We start from the raw sequence: 15,000 nt of genomic DNA, 5'->3' as shown, positions 1-15,000 counted from the left end.
ACAACACTACACTACACTACAGACAGCTCAGAACACCACACGATGTTGACGCAACAGAGTTGCACAACCCTACGCGAGGCCACATCATAAGATTCGATACATACGACACTATACGATACGATACGCAACATACGACACAATACGATACGATACAACACGATACGATGCGATATCGATACGACACGACTCAACACTATGCAGTGTCACACGACTTTACACAATACCACATACTACAACATACTACTGCAATATATGATTTTTTTTTTTTTTTTTTTTTTTTCTTTGACAACACAGGAGGCGGACATGGCCATTGCCCCGCTGACCATCACGGCTGACCGGGAGCGAGTGGTGGACTTCACCAAGCCCTTCATGTCGCTGGGCATCTCCATCATGATCAAGAAGCCCCTCAACCACAAGGCGCACGTCTTCAGGTGAAGCACATACTCACGCAGGCACAGACACAGACACAGACCCAGCACACACACTCACACACACACACACACACACATATGCACGCACGCGTGGACATGTATCATCATCATCATCATCATCATCATCATCACATGATCATCACCAATTTTACATATCTTCAACATTTTAGATAACATTACATAATATACTGTGCTCACTTTAGTGGTTTTTTTTTGGTTTTTTTTGTGTTTTTTTTAGAATGTGCTTTGAGCCTTCTGGTTGTTGCGGAAAAACGCAGACACAGACTCAGTATGGAAAATCATTATTATTATCATCATCATCATCACCATCATGATCATCATCAGCAGCAGCAGCAGCACCATTAACATCATCATCATCATTATCATCATCGCCATTATCATCATCATCATCATCATCATTAACTTCTGTCTTTTGTTTCGTTGCTTGTTATGACCGTCGAAATGTCAACGTCAGCTAGAAGCCACGGTATAGTTTGGGACGTTTCTATTCCATTCATTCAATCAGTCCTCCCTCCCTCCTTCCTTCCTTCCTTCCTTCCTTCCTTTCTGTCCTTTCCCTTCCCTCCCCCCTTCCCCTTCCAGCTTCATGGACCCGCTGTCCTACGAGATCTGGATGTGCATCGTCTTCGCCTACATCGGCGTCAGTGTGGTGCTCTTCCTGGTCAGCCGCTTCAGCCCCAACGAGTGGCACCTGACTGTGGGCGAGCACCAGGTGACCAACGACTTCAGCATCTCCAACTCGCTGTGGTTCTCGTTGGGCGCCTTCATGCAGCAAGGCTGCGACATCTCGCCCAGGTGAGTGAGGAGGGATTTGTCAGCAGAAGATGAGGCTTTTAGTATCAATATCAGTGTCAAGGAGGCGTCGCTGCGTTCGGTCAAATTTCATATTCGCTCCACCAACATCTGCCAAGCAGATGCCTGACTTAGCAGCGTAACCCAACGCGTTTTGTCAGGCCTTGAGAAAAAAACAACAAAAAAACAAAAAAACAAACAAAAAAAAACAACAACTAAATATATATATATATATATATATATATAAATGAATAACAATTAAAAAAAATTAAATAAAGTGAAAATAACAAAAATGATATAGAGAAATAATAATAAATAAATAATATAAAATAAATATAACAATAAATAACAATAAAATAAAATAAAATAGAACAAATAAAGTAAAATAACAAAAAAAAACAACCCCAAAAACAACAACAACAAAAAAACAACGTTTATATACTGTACACTTAACCTTTGAAGCGTAGACCTCCACATTTCACAAATTTTACCGCGTACAAAATTTCATCCTAGATTTGAGGGTGGTCTTTTCCTGCACCATATTGCTACATAGGAAATGTGAGAAGTCTTTCTTATTTATTTATTTATTTATTTATTTATTTTTATCCATTTATTTGTTTATTTATATATTTTATTTCATTTCATTTCTTTTTTTCTTTTTTTTTTTTTTAAAGTCACATAGATTCATTTGATTTCGTGAATGATAGGACGTTGTTCTAAAGACTGAACAGATAAAATTTTGATTCTGATTAGGACTGAGAAAGACACGAGACAGAAAACAGGTGGGCAGAGAGGGATAGATGTGAGTCAGGTGATCGTTGAATATTGGCATGAATGGGAGTGAAGCTGGATCTTGCTTCCGATAAGCAAAGGCCAGTAATGTACAACCGAACTAAATATGTTGTTGTTATTGCTGACGACTTAATCGTTTATTTCTCTGCTTCATAATAAAGTAGTTTGACATGCTGGAGCACTGCTTGTTTAATCAGTATATCCGCTGAGAGCAGTTGACTAACTGATGTGTCATATCTGATCTTTTTGTCAGGTAACACCTTGTCTTAGTAGCGTAATTGTGTAAGCTCTTTTTTTTTAATGGGGGGGGGGGGGGCAACAAAAATCGCTTATAATGTCATATTAATTCATGCGAGAACATTGCATTAAAAATTATATGTAGAGCTTATGTAGTGTTAATAGGTCAGGATATGTCAGGATATCAAAAGTAGATCCAGTCAACAAACAAGCTAATGTATAATGCAAAGAAGAAAAAAAAACAGTTCACATTGACATTGTGATGTTTATGGTTTGGTTAGGTGGCACTGTACTACGAACATGTTGCCAAAATTTAGCCGACAGTTTGGTCAGTCTCTACGGGAATCACACAACCACTAGTACTCATCCGGTCTACGGAGGAAAATGTGTTGTCTGTGTGTGTGTGTGTTCGTCCGTTCGTTCGTTCTTTTGCTTAACGTCTGTCCACATTTGTGATCTTTGACGAAGATCTGTCATCTACCCCACCCCACCCATGCCTTAAATCATCAGTACTTTCCCTCTGTGTGTGTGTGTGTGTGTGTGTGTGTGTGTGTGTGTGTGTGTGATTTTTTGTTTGGGGGGACGGGGGGTGGGGTGGGGTTAGAGCAGGTAGGTGTAGTTGTACTGCAGAGGGGAAAGATGCTGAAGGTAAGGGAGAACAGAGAGGGGGCGGGGGGGGGGGGTTGGAATTAGTGGAGGGGTACTTACAAGGTTGAGAGTAGGACTGAGGTGGGCAGCCAGTAGTAGGGAGAAATGGGATGGGACACGGGGTTGGGTGAAAGAGTAGGGCAGGGGAAGGGGGAAGGTAGTAGTAGTAGTCTTCAGTTTAACGTCTTCCACTTTAAGTTTTTTTAATTTATTCAGACTTCTTGCTATAGCGCATATTCTTTAAGCTCTATGCGCTTTACAATAGCACTAAAAACATTCACTCAAACATCCCCACACAAACATATGCATATAATTAGAAATATAGGCGAGAGAGAAAAATTAAGATAGGTCATGTCAGTTGATTAAATCAAGAAATGCAACAGGTATTTAAAAAAAACAAAACAAACAAAAAAACACACAAAAAAAACACCCCGCATTACACACACAGATCAAAACTAGAAAGATGAAACAAATGTTCACACACACACACACACACACACACACACACACACACACACGAATGACAAACAATTGAAACACACAGGCTACAACATCACATGATAAAGCAATATTCATCAAACATTTCAAGTAAAAACGTATGTACATCATTACATTTAAGAAATTACACCTGAAAATGTAAAAATGTACGTATTATTAAAAAAAAAAAAAAAGTGATATTAGACGGAAGTGGGAAGGTAGTACGGGTATAGGGGTGTGGGAGAGAGTGCTAGGGGGTTGGGGTGGGGGTCGCAGGTTAGAACTGGGTAGACTGGATACTGGGGAAACGGAATATGTAGAGGAGTGGATGAGTGTGTGTTTGGTGATGGTTAGGGTAGTTTGGGAGGTGACAGGATGTGTACAGGGCAATAGACATTGCACTAGTTTATGTTGTTGTTTATTTTTTGATTATTTTTGTTTTAGATATTCAATGAAAATTTAGTTCACGTTTGTATTCGTAATACTTCCACCAGCATACAGGAAGCTGGATTTGTAAAGGTTATCCATTTATTTTGACATTCATAATGTGTGCATGTTTCAGAAAAAAAAAAAAAAAAAAAATCCTTTAAGATAAAAACCCGAGTTTTGAAAGGAAGAACCTCAACAGGTGCAGTGCACCTGCTAAATCGATTTGCTGTAATGAAATGGTTCAAGAAAAAGAAAGTAAGAAAGAAACAAAGAAACAAAGAAAGAAAAGAAAGGAAACAATTGTCAACAGCGATAATCTAATGCAAATGACTGCGAGGCCTGCCTTGCCGGAGACATGGGGAAATGAAGGATGTAACAAGCATGATTCGATTTGACGGCGAATCTCTTTATTGAGAAATTGGTTTCTTTTTTTCTTTTTTTTTTCTTTTTTTGTTTTGTTTTGTTTTTGTTTTGTTTTTTTGTTTTTTTTGTTGTTGTTGTTGTTGTTGTTGTTGTTGTATATTATCAATTCCATCCAAAATACACGCATGGGCATGCAAACTCATGCGCACATGACACAAGGACAAACACGGACACACGGACATGCACACAAAATCATGTAGAAGTAATTCACTTTGATAAGAAAACAAAGGCACACACACACACACACACACACACACACACACAATTATAGATGGTGCTGCAATGTGGTGATACACTACACTACACTGCACTGCACTACACATACACTACACTACACTACACAACGCAACGCAGCGCAGCGCAGCACAACACAACACAGTTCAGTACAATGCAATGCAGTGCAGTGCAGTGCAGCGTGATACGATACGATACGACAACATTCGGTACGATTCGATGCAATACAATACAATACAATTCTAAACAACACAACTCGATACAACACAAGCCGACAGTGGTAAAAAAACATGCCCTCGCTACGCCTCGCCTCGCCTTGCCTTGCCTTGCCTTGCCTCTTTCCCAGGCCTTGCCTTGCCTTGCCTTGCCTTCCCTTCCCTTGCACACTTTTACCTCGCCTTGCACACCTTTACCTTGCCTTGCCTTGCCTTGCCTTGCACACCGTCACCTTCCCTTGCACACCTTTGCCTTGCCTTCCCTTGCACATCTTTACCTTGCCTTGCACACCTTTACCTTGCCTTGTCTTGTACACCTTTACTTTGCCTTCCCTTGCACACCTTTAATTTGCCTTGCCTTGCACACCTTTACATTGCCTTGCAACCTTTACCTTGCTTTGCACACATTTATCTTCCCTTGCCTTGCACACCTTTACCTTGCCTTCCCTTGCACACCTTTAATTTACCTTGCCTTGCAACCTTTACCTTGCCTTGCCTTGCAAACCTTTAACTTGCCTTGTCTTGCACACCTTTACCTTGCCTTGCACACTTTTACCTTGCCTTGCGCACCTTTACCTTGCCTTGCACACCTTTAACTTGCCTTGCCTTGCACACCTTTACCTTGCCTTGCCTTGCACACCTTTAGCTTGCCTTGCACACCTTTAGCTTGCCTTACACACCTTTACCTTGTTTTGCACACATTTACCTTGCATTGCCTTGCACACCTTTTCCTTGTCTTGCACACCTTTACATTGCCTTGCACACCTTTTCCATACCTTGCAGACCTTTACCTTGCCTTGCCTTGCATACCTTTACCTTGCCTGGCACACCTTTACCTTGCTCTGCACACATTTACCTTGCCTTGCACACCTTTACCTTGCTTTGCACACCTTTACCTTGCTTTGCACACCTTTACCTTGCCTTGCACACATTTGCCTTGCCTTGCCATGCCTTGCACACCTTTACCTTGCCTTGCACACCTTTACCTTGCCTTGCACACATTTGCCTTGCCTTGCCATGCCTTGCACACCTTTACCTTGCCTTGCCTTTACCTCCACCCACGCAGGTCCATGTCGGGGCGGATCGTGGGCAGCGTGTGGTGGTTCTTCACCCTCATCATCATCAGCTCCTACACGGCCAACCTGGCCGCCTTCCTCACCGTGGAGAGGATGCTGACGCCCATCGACTCGGCCGAGGACCTGGCCAAGCAGACGGACATCCAGTACGGGGCCGTCAAGTCTGGCAGCACCGCCTCCTTCTTCATGGTGAGTAGGGTGGGTGCTGCGTGCCAGGCCGCCTGGGGCTGATAGAATGGGCCGCTGTAAGCCGTAACAACAGCGAGTGCTTTCGACAGGTTACATCGTTGGGCCAACAGCACAGACTGAGAGCTGTATGATCAATGTTGTTGTTTTGTCCCCCCCCCCCCCCCGCCCCCCCCCCCCCCCATTGTAATGGAAAGTCATTTACAGCTGGCAGCTTTAATCATCCTACCCGTCATTTCTTCTTTCAGGATTCCCGTCCGTTGATTTTGTTGTTGTTGTTGTTGTTGTTGTTGTTTTTTTCTTTTACACCGCCCCGCCCTCTACTTGACCCTTTCACTGCCAAACTAGCATTTATGCAGCAGCTAGGTAGAGGACCCATGTCACTGAAGGGTGACCAGATCATGGGTCTGTTATCCGTGAACCTACTGCTCTTTATGTTCGGTTGCAGGATAGCCCATACTTTCTACACATCACAGGGGAGTGGGGGTTGGGGGGGGGGGGTTCCCCAGCTATTCTTAGACACCATATTTTCTGTGTTTATAGCACTAGGGAATTTTGCACTCTAAATTGACTGGCGGTGAAAGAGTTAATTAACCTCTTTTTCCTACTTTGTTACACGTCTCTCTCACTGTCTCTGAAAGATTTTCGTTCTCTCTCTGTCTCTCTCTCTCTCTCTCTCTCTCTCTCTCTCTCTCTCTCTCTCTCTCTCTCTCTCTCTCTCTCTCTCTCTCTCTCTCTCTCTCCCCATGGTTGAATTGAGTATTTAAATGAAATTTGTGTTGATTATTATTCCAGGTGTACATTGAGCTGCTTTTGGTTATGCTTCAGGCTTTATCTGCCATCCCAAACGAATGGGACCTTTAACCTTTAACATATGATTCTTCTGACCCTCGCCACCACCCTCCCTCCCCCGCCCCGCCAAACCTCACCCATCCTCAAGACACATACACAATAAACCTATCTAGAAGTAAAAAAAAAAAGTGCGGCTGCGGGACTTTTGATCTTTAACACATGATTTTTGTGTCTCTTCCCCCTCCCCTCCCCCTCCCTACAACTAACCAACCGGCCAGAAATCAAAATGCAGCTACAGAAACTTGTACATTTTCCATGTGATTCTTCTTTCTCTTTCCCGGCCCCTTCCCCTCCTCCCAAACCCCACCCCTCCTCCTCAAACACATACACAACAAACCAACTAGAACTCAAAAGTGCGACTACAGGAGCTTTAACCTTTAACATATGATTCTTTTGCCCCCACCCGCTCACCTCCTTCCAAACCTCACCCCTCCTCAAACACATGCACAGCAAACCAACTCAAAAGTGCAGTGGATTACAGGATTTTGGACGTGTGTATACATACGAAGGGAGTTCAGGCACAAGCAGGTCTGCACGTATGTTGACCTGGGAGATCGGAAAACAATCTCAACCCTTTACCCACTAGGCGCCGTTACCGAGATTCGAACCCGGGAACCTCAGATTGAAAGTACAACGCTTTAACCATTTGACTAATGCGCCCGTCTTTTAACATATCTTTTTTATGATTCTTTTGTCTCTCCCCACCCCCACCCAACCCCCTCTCCTCCACAACCAACCGACCAGAACTCCAAAGTGCAGATCTACCAGCGCATGTGGGCCTACATGACCTCGGCCACGCCCAGCGTGTTCGTCAAGCGGATCGAGGAGGGCATCCAGCGGGTGCGCACCTCCAACGGCAAGTACGCCTTCCTGCTGGAGTCCACCACCAATGACTACTACAACCAGCGCAAGCCCTGCGACACCATGATGGTGGGCCAGAACCTCAACTCTAACGGCTTCGGCATCGCCACGCCCATCGGGTCTGATATGAAGTAAGGAAAGGGGGAGCGCTTGCTTAGATTGTATCAGAGATTTGACACAATAATGATGATGATAATGATAATGATAATAACAATAATAATGATAATGATATGCGGGCTGACATATGTGTAGCCGTGTTACCTGAACCGAGTGGTTCTATCAGGGTATGGTACAAAAAAAAAACTAACTAAATGATGATTTACTGAATTAAAGGATAGACAAGAATTCCCGCGCACAGGCCAGGAACATATAGAGGCCAGTTGTTGTTGTTTTTTTGTTGTTTTTTTGTGTGTGTGTGTGTGTGTGTGTGTGTGTGTGTGTGTGTGTGTGTGTGAAGGGCTATGACACCAATGGCTTCGGCATCGCCACGCCCATAATGTCCGACATGAAGTAAGAAAGGAAAGGAACATTTGGTCGACTTGCAACAGAGATTTGACATTAGCTTATAGTTGGACCAACTGAGAGCTGCAATGAGATGTCGTCTGCAGCTTAGTCTTTTCTTGTAAAGGACTATGACTCGAATGATTTCGGCATCACCACGCCCATAAAGTCCGATGTGAAGTAAGTAAGGAAGCAGTGCTTTACTCGGCTTGTATTGAATATTGACATAGTTTATAGTTGGGTCCACAGTAAGGTGTGAGCTGTATGATTAATGGTATCTTCCTTGCAGTGGGAATTCGTTTACAGCTTAGTCTGTTTCTTGTAAAGGACTATGACTCCAGTGGCTTCGGAATCGTCACGCCCATAGGGTCCGATAACAGCGCACAGAGCTTCAAGAATATGCGCTATAGCAAGATGTATTAATAAATGGATAAATAAAAGTTAGTAAGGAAAGCAGCGCTTGCTCGGCTTGTATCAGTGATTTGACATAATAGTGATGATGATACTATTAATACGATGATAATGATAATTTGCAGGCTTATATAGCGTAGTACCCCCATCTCAAATGGGGCTCACTGTGCTTTTCCATAAAATATATCAATGTAAAACTAAGTGACGTAAAAATATGCAGTAAAAAAAAAAAAGGACATGAGCTTATAGTTGGGCCAACCGAGAGTTGTATGATCGACGGTTTCTTTCACTGCGAAGGGAATTCGTTTACAGCTTAATCTTTCTTTTTCTTTTTTTTTTCTTGTGTGTGTGTGTGTGTGTGTGTGTGTGTGTGTGCGTGTGTGTGTGTGTGTGTGAAGGGCTATGACACCAATAGCTTCGGCATCGCCACGCCCATACTGTCCGACATGAATTAGGAAAGGAAAGGAACATTTGGTCGACTTGCAACAGAGATTTGACATTAGCTTATAGTTGGACCAACTGAGAGCTGCAATGAGATGTCGTCTGCAGCTTAGTCTTTTCTTGTAAAGGACTATGACTCGAATGATTTCGGCATCACCACGCCCATAAAGTCCGATGTGAAGTAAGTAAGGAAGCAGTGCTTTACTCGGCTTGTATTGAATATTGACATAGTTTATAGTTGGGTCCACAGTAAGGTGTGAGCTGTATGATTAATGGTATCTTCCTTGCAGTGGGAATTCGTTTACAGCTTAGTCTGTTTTTTTGTAAAGGACTATGACTCCAGTGGCTTCGGAATCGTCACGCCCATAGGGTCCGATAACAAAGCGCACAGAGCTTCAAGAATATGCGCTATAGCAAGATGTCTCAATAAATGGATAAATAAAAGTTAGTAAGGAAAGCAGCGCTTGCTCGGCTTGTATCAGAGATTTGACATAATAGTGATGATGATACTATTAATACGATGATAATGATAATTTGCAGGCTTATATAGCGTAGTTCCCCCATCTCAAATGGGGCTCACTGTACTTTTCCATAAAATATATCAATGTGAAAACTAAGTGACATAAAAATATGTAAAAAAAAAAAAAAAAATGACATGAGCTTATAGTTGGGCCAAACGAGAGTTGTATGATCGACGGTTTCTTCCACTGCAACTGGAATTCGTTTACAGCTTAATTCTTTTTTTTTCTTTTTTTTTTGTATGTGTGTGTGAAGGGCTATGAATCCAATGGCTTCGGCATCGCCACCTCCATAGGGTCCAATATGGAGGGACCAAGGAAAGGAGCGCTTGCTTGGCTTGTATCAGAGATTTGACAAAACCTTATAATTGGGCCAGACTGAGAGTTGTATGATCAACGGTTTCTCCACTGCAATGGGAATTCGTTTACAGCGTCCTTTCTGTATGTAAAGGACTATTACTGCAATTTTTTCGGCATCGCCACGCCCATGATGTCGGATATAAAGTAAGGAAGGGGCACTTGCTCCTTATTATATATATATAATTGACTGGTATAATTTTGTAGGTAACCAACAGTAAAGTGAGAACTGTATGATCAATGGTTGCTTCAGTGCAGCTGGAAATCGCCTTGGGGACTAGCTGGCTTTGGGGACCATCCCCATCACCGGCTGACCAAAAGCCCTTTTAGCCGAGAGATTGGGGATGTTACCTGGGCAAGACGCTCTCCACTGTAATCAAAATCTAGGTGAGATAATCGGGACAGCAGTTACCTCCTGTCGGACACGGCCAGCTATCACATGCAGGGAAGAAGTGAAGAGAAAGGAGAGGAAGTGAGAAGAGCAAGGGGAGAAGGAAAGTTGAGGCATGGTGTGTGGAGTGGAGTGGTGGGGGTGGCGGGAGAGGGTGCGTGGTGCAGGGGATGAGGCGGTAGTTTGTGGGAGGGGGCAGTGGTTCTTTGCGCGACGCCTTCTAGTCTTTCTTGCCGATGTAGCAACATTTTAGACATCTCATCGAGATAGAGAGAGAAATTGATCGATTGATGGATATGAACCTTCGATGCAAAAAGGATTCCTCGGTTAGAAAAAAAAAAAAAAAAAGCTATGAAAAACTCATTTCCAGGGGCTTGAAGTCAGGGGATTTCGTCGCTAAGCTCCGAGATGAAGTGAAGACGTGAGTGTGGGTGTGAGGGAAGATAGATGATGAAGAGACAGAGAAGTGGGGAAGGGGAGAGGGTCAGGGTGGAGAAGGGACGACGAGGAGGAGAAGGTCAGCTGATTTCACTCAGGATTTACGTCGACATTTGCCTCAAGTGCCTTTCCTCAGAACAGCAGAGGGGGACTCTGTGGTCCCGACTATCAGGGCTTGAATCTCTTTAGTATTGTTGAGAGTGTCTTGCACAGGTTACAAATCCACACTTTTGTCCAAGAGATGCCTGGCAGAATATCTTATGTATAACAAACCCAAATGCTGCTTTTACCGGGCGAATCTCTGCTCTTTTTTTTTTTCCAAGTGATTTGCTGACTTCTTATTTTCTGGACAAAATTCCGGATGGTTTCTGGATTGAACGTGGACAACGAACCTTTTCTTTGTCGCTGTATTGTTGCTTTGTGTGTGTGTGTGTGTGTGTGTGTGTGTGTGTGTGTTTTTAGAGAGCATAATTGTCCCACGTCAAACATGCAGTGGAGATAAAACAGGTGGAACGTCGACACAAATGCGTAAAACTTTCCTGTGAAGTTCATGACACACTCGGCACAGACAGTATTCTCCCTTTCTTACCCCCAACGGAGACCCGCCCGCCCCCTTCCCCCATCTAATATATTTTCAGTGCGTGTCAGACTTTTTTGGCCCAGCCTATAGATTTCGACGTAAAAATGTCGCGGTATTCCTTGTCTTCGTCCAGCTGTTCAGTGTGATAAGCCTCTGCTTGTAACAATTTGAAAAAGTCAGGTGCGATAAAACGTTGTCATCGTCGCTTTTGTTATCCTCTTGTCTTTCTTTCGGAGAGAGTTGAATCAAGAGAAGGACGACCCCCAGACACTTTTGACCTAGAGTCCGGACAAAGCTAGTCCTGTCTGGACATCATTTGACCATGCTGCGGTTTTGAATTAGATCAAAATGTATCCATACTAGGGGTTAATCTGCTGCAAAAATAGCACAGTTTTGTTTGGTTGATAAACAGTATATTTGTGTGAGATTTCGATGTGCTGGGAATAATGGTTTTGTTTACTTGATAAACAAAATATTTGTGTTAGATTTAGATGTATCTATACCAGGGAACAGAGTGCAGGAAATAGCACTTTTTCATCAGTAAATAAACAGTACAGCCTTCGCACGTTAGAGCGGCAAAGAAATTGTTCGTCCACATTCAGTTCAGAGACTAGCCTGGTTTTTTGTGTTCGTCAAGTCAGCAGTGGAGAGAGACACTAAGCATTAATCAGTTTTTTGTTGTTGGTTTGTTTGTTGTTTTTTTTCAGAGATCCCCTCAATTACGCCGTTTTGGAGCTTCGCGAAAAGGGTTACCTGGCAAAATGGGAAACAGTTTGGTGGATACAGAAAGGAGAATGTGAGAACAAACGGAATTCATCTAAGGTAGGCTTCTTCATACGAAAAAAACAACAACAACAACACACACACACACACACACACACACACACACACACACACACAAAAACACACAAACAAACCAATTGTATTCTTTTAATGCATTGATAGACAACTGCTTTTTCGAATGTTGGAGTTCCTTTGTTTGATAGTTCTCTTTTACACAAAGCTGTTCGGATTTAATGAGGATTTTTGATTTTTTTTAAGTTTATGAATGAAAATGAAATGGGTCAGTTATTGTATGGAATGAAGAGTGTACATTTTAAATGAAAGCAAACAACAGAGAGAGAGAGAGAGAGAGAGAGAGAGAGAGTGTGTGTGTGTATGCAAGCCCGTACGTACGTACGTGAGTGCGTGCGTGCGCGCGCATGCGCGCGTGTGTGTGGTTTATATCAGGAACACTACTACTACTACCACCACTACTACTACTGCTGCTGCTGCTGGTGGTGCTGATGATGATGATGATGATGGCCATCCCCCAAACCTTCATCCCGTGGTAACCATTCCCTATCACCCCCACCCCGCAAAGTGACTCTTATAATGTATTAATCTGTGTTAAATGCACATGGCCTTGATAAGATTTCGTTTCATGTGTGTGCTTTTATTTTGTGAGCAGGAAGGTGCCCAGAGTGCTTTAACGTTACAAAACGTGGCAGGAATATTCTATATTCTGATTGGGGGGTTGGTCACTGCCTTACTCTCGGCCGCTATCGAGTTCTTCTATAAGTCCAAGATCGATTCTAAAAAGTATCAGGTAAGAGGGGGGGAAAGACTTTAGGTGTTTCTTGTTTGTCGCCGGTTATCTCTCTCTCTCTCTCTCTCTCTCTGTCTCTGTCTCTGTTTGTCTGTCTGTTAGTCTCCCTTTCTCTCTCCCTCTGTCTCTCTCTCTCGATATATATATATATATATATATATATATATATATATATATATATATATATATATATATATATATATATATATATATTGTTGTTGTTTGTTGTTAATAAGCATTTTTTTTTTAAATTCTAGTTTGATAGGTTGACATTTTACAACAACACTAAGGATACTAAGTGGAATGATGGCTTAGAGGTAATGCGTCCGCCTAGGAAGAGAGAGAATATGAGCGCGCTGGTTCGAATCACGGCTCAACCGCCGATATTTTCTCCCCCTCCGCCAGACCATGAGTGGTGGTCTGGACGCTAGTCATTCGGATGAGACGATAAACCGAGGTACCGTGTGCAGCATGCACTTAGCGCACGTAAAAGAACCCACGGCATCAAAAGCGTTGTTCCTGGCAAAATTCTGTATAAAAACCCACTTCGACAGGAAAAACAAATAAAACTGCACGCAGGAAAAAAATACAAAAAAATGGTTGGCGCTGTAGTGTAGCGACGCTTGGGGAGAGCAGCCCGAATTTGACACAGACAAATCTGTCGCGATAAAAAGAAATACAATTACAAATACTACTGTTTCTGAAATCAAAAAGAAATCCAATCTAGCCTGTTGGAAAGGATTAGTCCTTCTCCCTGTGTAACGGGGGCAGTGTGGGTTTAATTCCCGCCACGTGTCATTCAAATCAAAGTTTTCTATCATGTTTTCAACTACTTCTTTTGCTTTTGGATTATTCACATGTTTATAATTATGTTAATCTGTTATTGGGTTAAGAACCAAATTGAAATCCCCAACATTTTCTACATTATTTTCGCTTATTTTTTGTTTCAAGTTGACATAAAATTCAGATTCTTTTTTATTTGATCCATATACATTAATAAGGTAAGATATATATATATATATATATATATATATATATATATATATATATATATATATATATATATATATGTATGTATGTATAAGAAATTTTCTAGTTAGATATATATAACACGCCACATTTTTGGCGAAACGTTGAAAGCAAAACTAATCCTTGAATGAACCATGTTTGTGGCGAAACGTCCCTTAACCGTTGAGAATCATTCGTGTTCTTCCGATCTGTCTGTTTTTGCCCTAATAAATATTCCTTTTATCATTGTGTATCATCGAATTGAAACAATGCATGAAAGAAGCATCTTTAGTAAAAGTTAGTTAGTTTGATAGACAGATACATATATAACAAACAGAGTATCTATATAATATAGACAGATGCAGATATGTATCTGTTCGTCAGAGTTCCACGTATTTTCTTACTCGTCCGGATTCTGTTTATTCGTCCGGATTTCACCCACTCGTTTTGTTCTCTTCTCTCTTCTGTTCTCTATTGCCTTTCCGCTACCTTCCCAGACGAGCTTTGGGTCTGCGCTGAGGTCCTCGGCGCGTCTGTCGTTCCGCGGGCATCTGGACAGGGAAGCCTCGGAGCGCTACATGAACGGCAGCTACAAGCGGGCCCTGAGCAACGATCGGGGAACGTTGGTGAGCGAGATTTGGCTTTTTTTAAAATTTATTATTATTTTTTATATTTATTTTTTTGAAGGAATAATGTATGTACTAGTGGGTTGGTCAGAAGTAGAGTGTGTGTGTGCGTGTGTAGGATTGTGTGAGGTAAGGTTGGGAGAGAAGACTGTCTAAAAAGAAAAGACAAGAAAAAAAAAAAAAAAAACAGAAAACAAACCAACATAAGACAACACCACACCACACCACACCACACCAGCACCAGCACCACACCACACCACACCACACCACACCACACCACACCACACCACACCACACCACACCACACCAGCACCAGCACAACACAACACGGGGAAATAAATATTTGCTGAAACCTAGGCTTTACTGACACACACACAACCTAACAAGACCATGACCGGTGTAACAGGACGAACTCAGCCCCTCGCTAGTTTACACCCCGGGTATAAAGTAGCCTAGGCCATACCATG

The 15,000-nt window shown here is 42.5% G+C and overlaps 1 protein-coding gene across 1 annotated transcript in view; it reads left to right on the top strand.

Moving 5' to 3' along the window:
* Window positions 1-15,000, top strand: part of LOC143283854 (glutamate receptor-like) — a 124,382-nt gene that overhangs the window by 108,254 nt on the left and 1,128 nt on the right. Inside the window, exons 10-16 of the mRNA XM_076590231.1 lie at window positions 295-431; window positions 1,035-1,247; window positions 5,766-5,964; window positions 7,558-7,805; window positions 12,019-12,133; window positions 12,762-12,899; window positions 14,405-14,533. Coding sequence (XP_076446346.1) covers window positions 295-431; window positions 1,035-1,247; window positions 5,766-5,964; window positions 7,558-7,805; window positions 12,019-12,133; window positions 12,762-12,899; window positions 14,405-14,533 — 1,179 coding nt within the window. The remainder of the gene's footprint in view (window positions 1-294; window positions 432-1,034; window positions 1,248-5,765; window positions 5,965-7,557; window positions 7,806-12,018; window positions 12,134-12,761; window positions 12,900-14,404; window positions 14,534-15,000) is intronic.

The sequence above is a fragment of the Babylonia areolata genome, chromosome 7 (assembly GCF_041734735.1).
Source record: "Babylonia areolata isolate BAREFJ2019XMU chromosome 7, ASM4173473v1, whole genome shotgun sequence".
NCBI lineage: Eukaryota > Metazoa > Mollusca > Gastropoda > Neogastropoda > Buccinidae > Babylonia > Babylonia areolata.
Note: the sequence above shows the minus strand (reverse complement) of the source record. Positions and strands in the feature narration are given on the sequence as shown.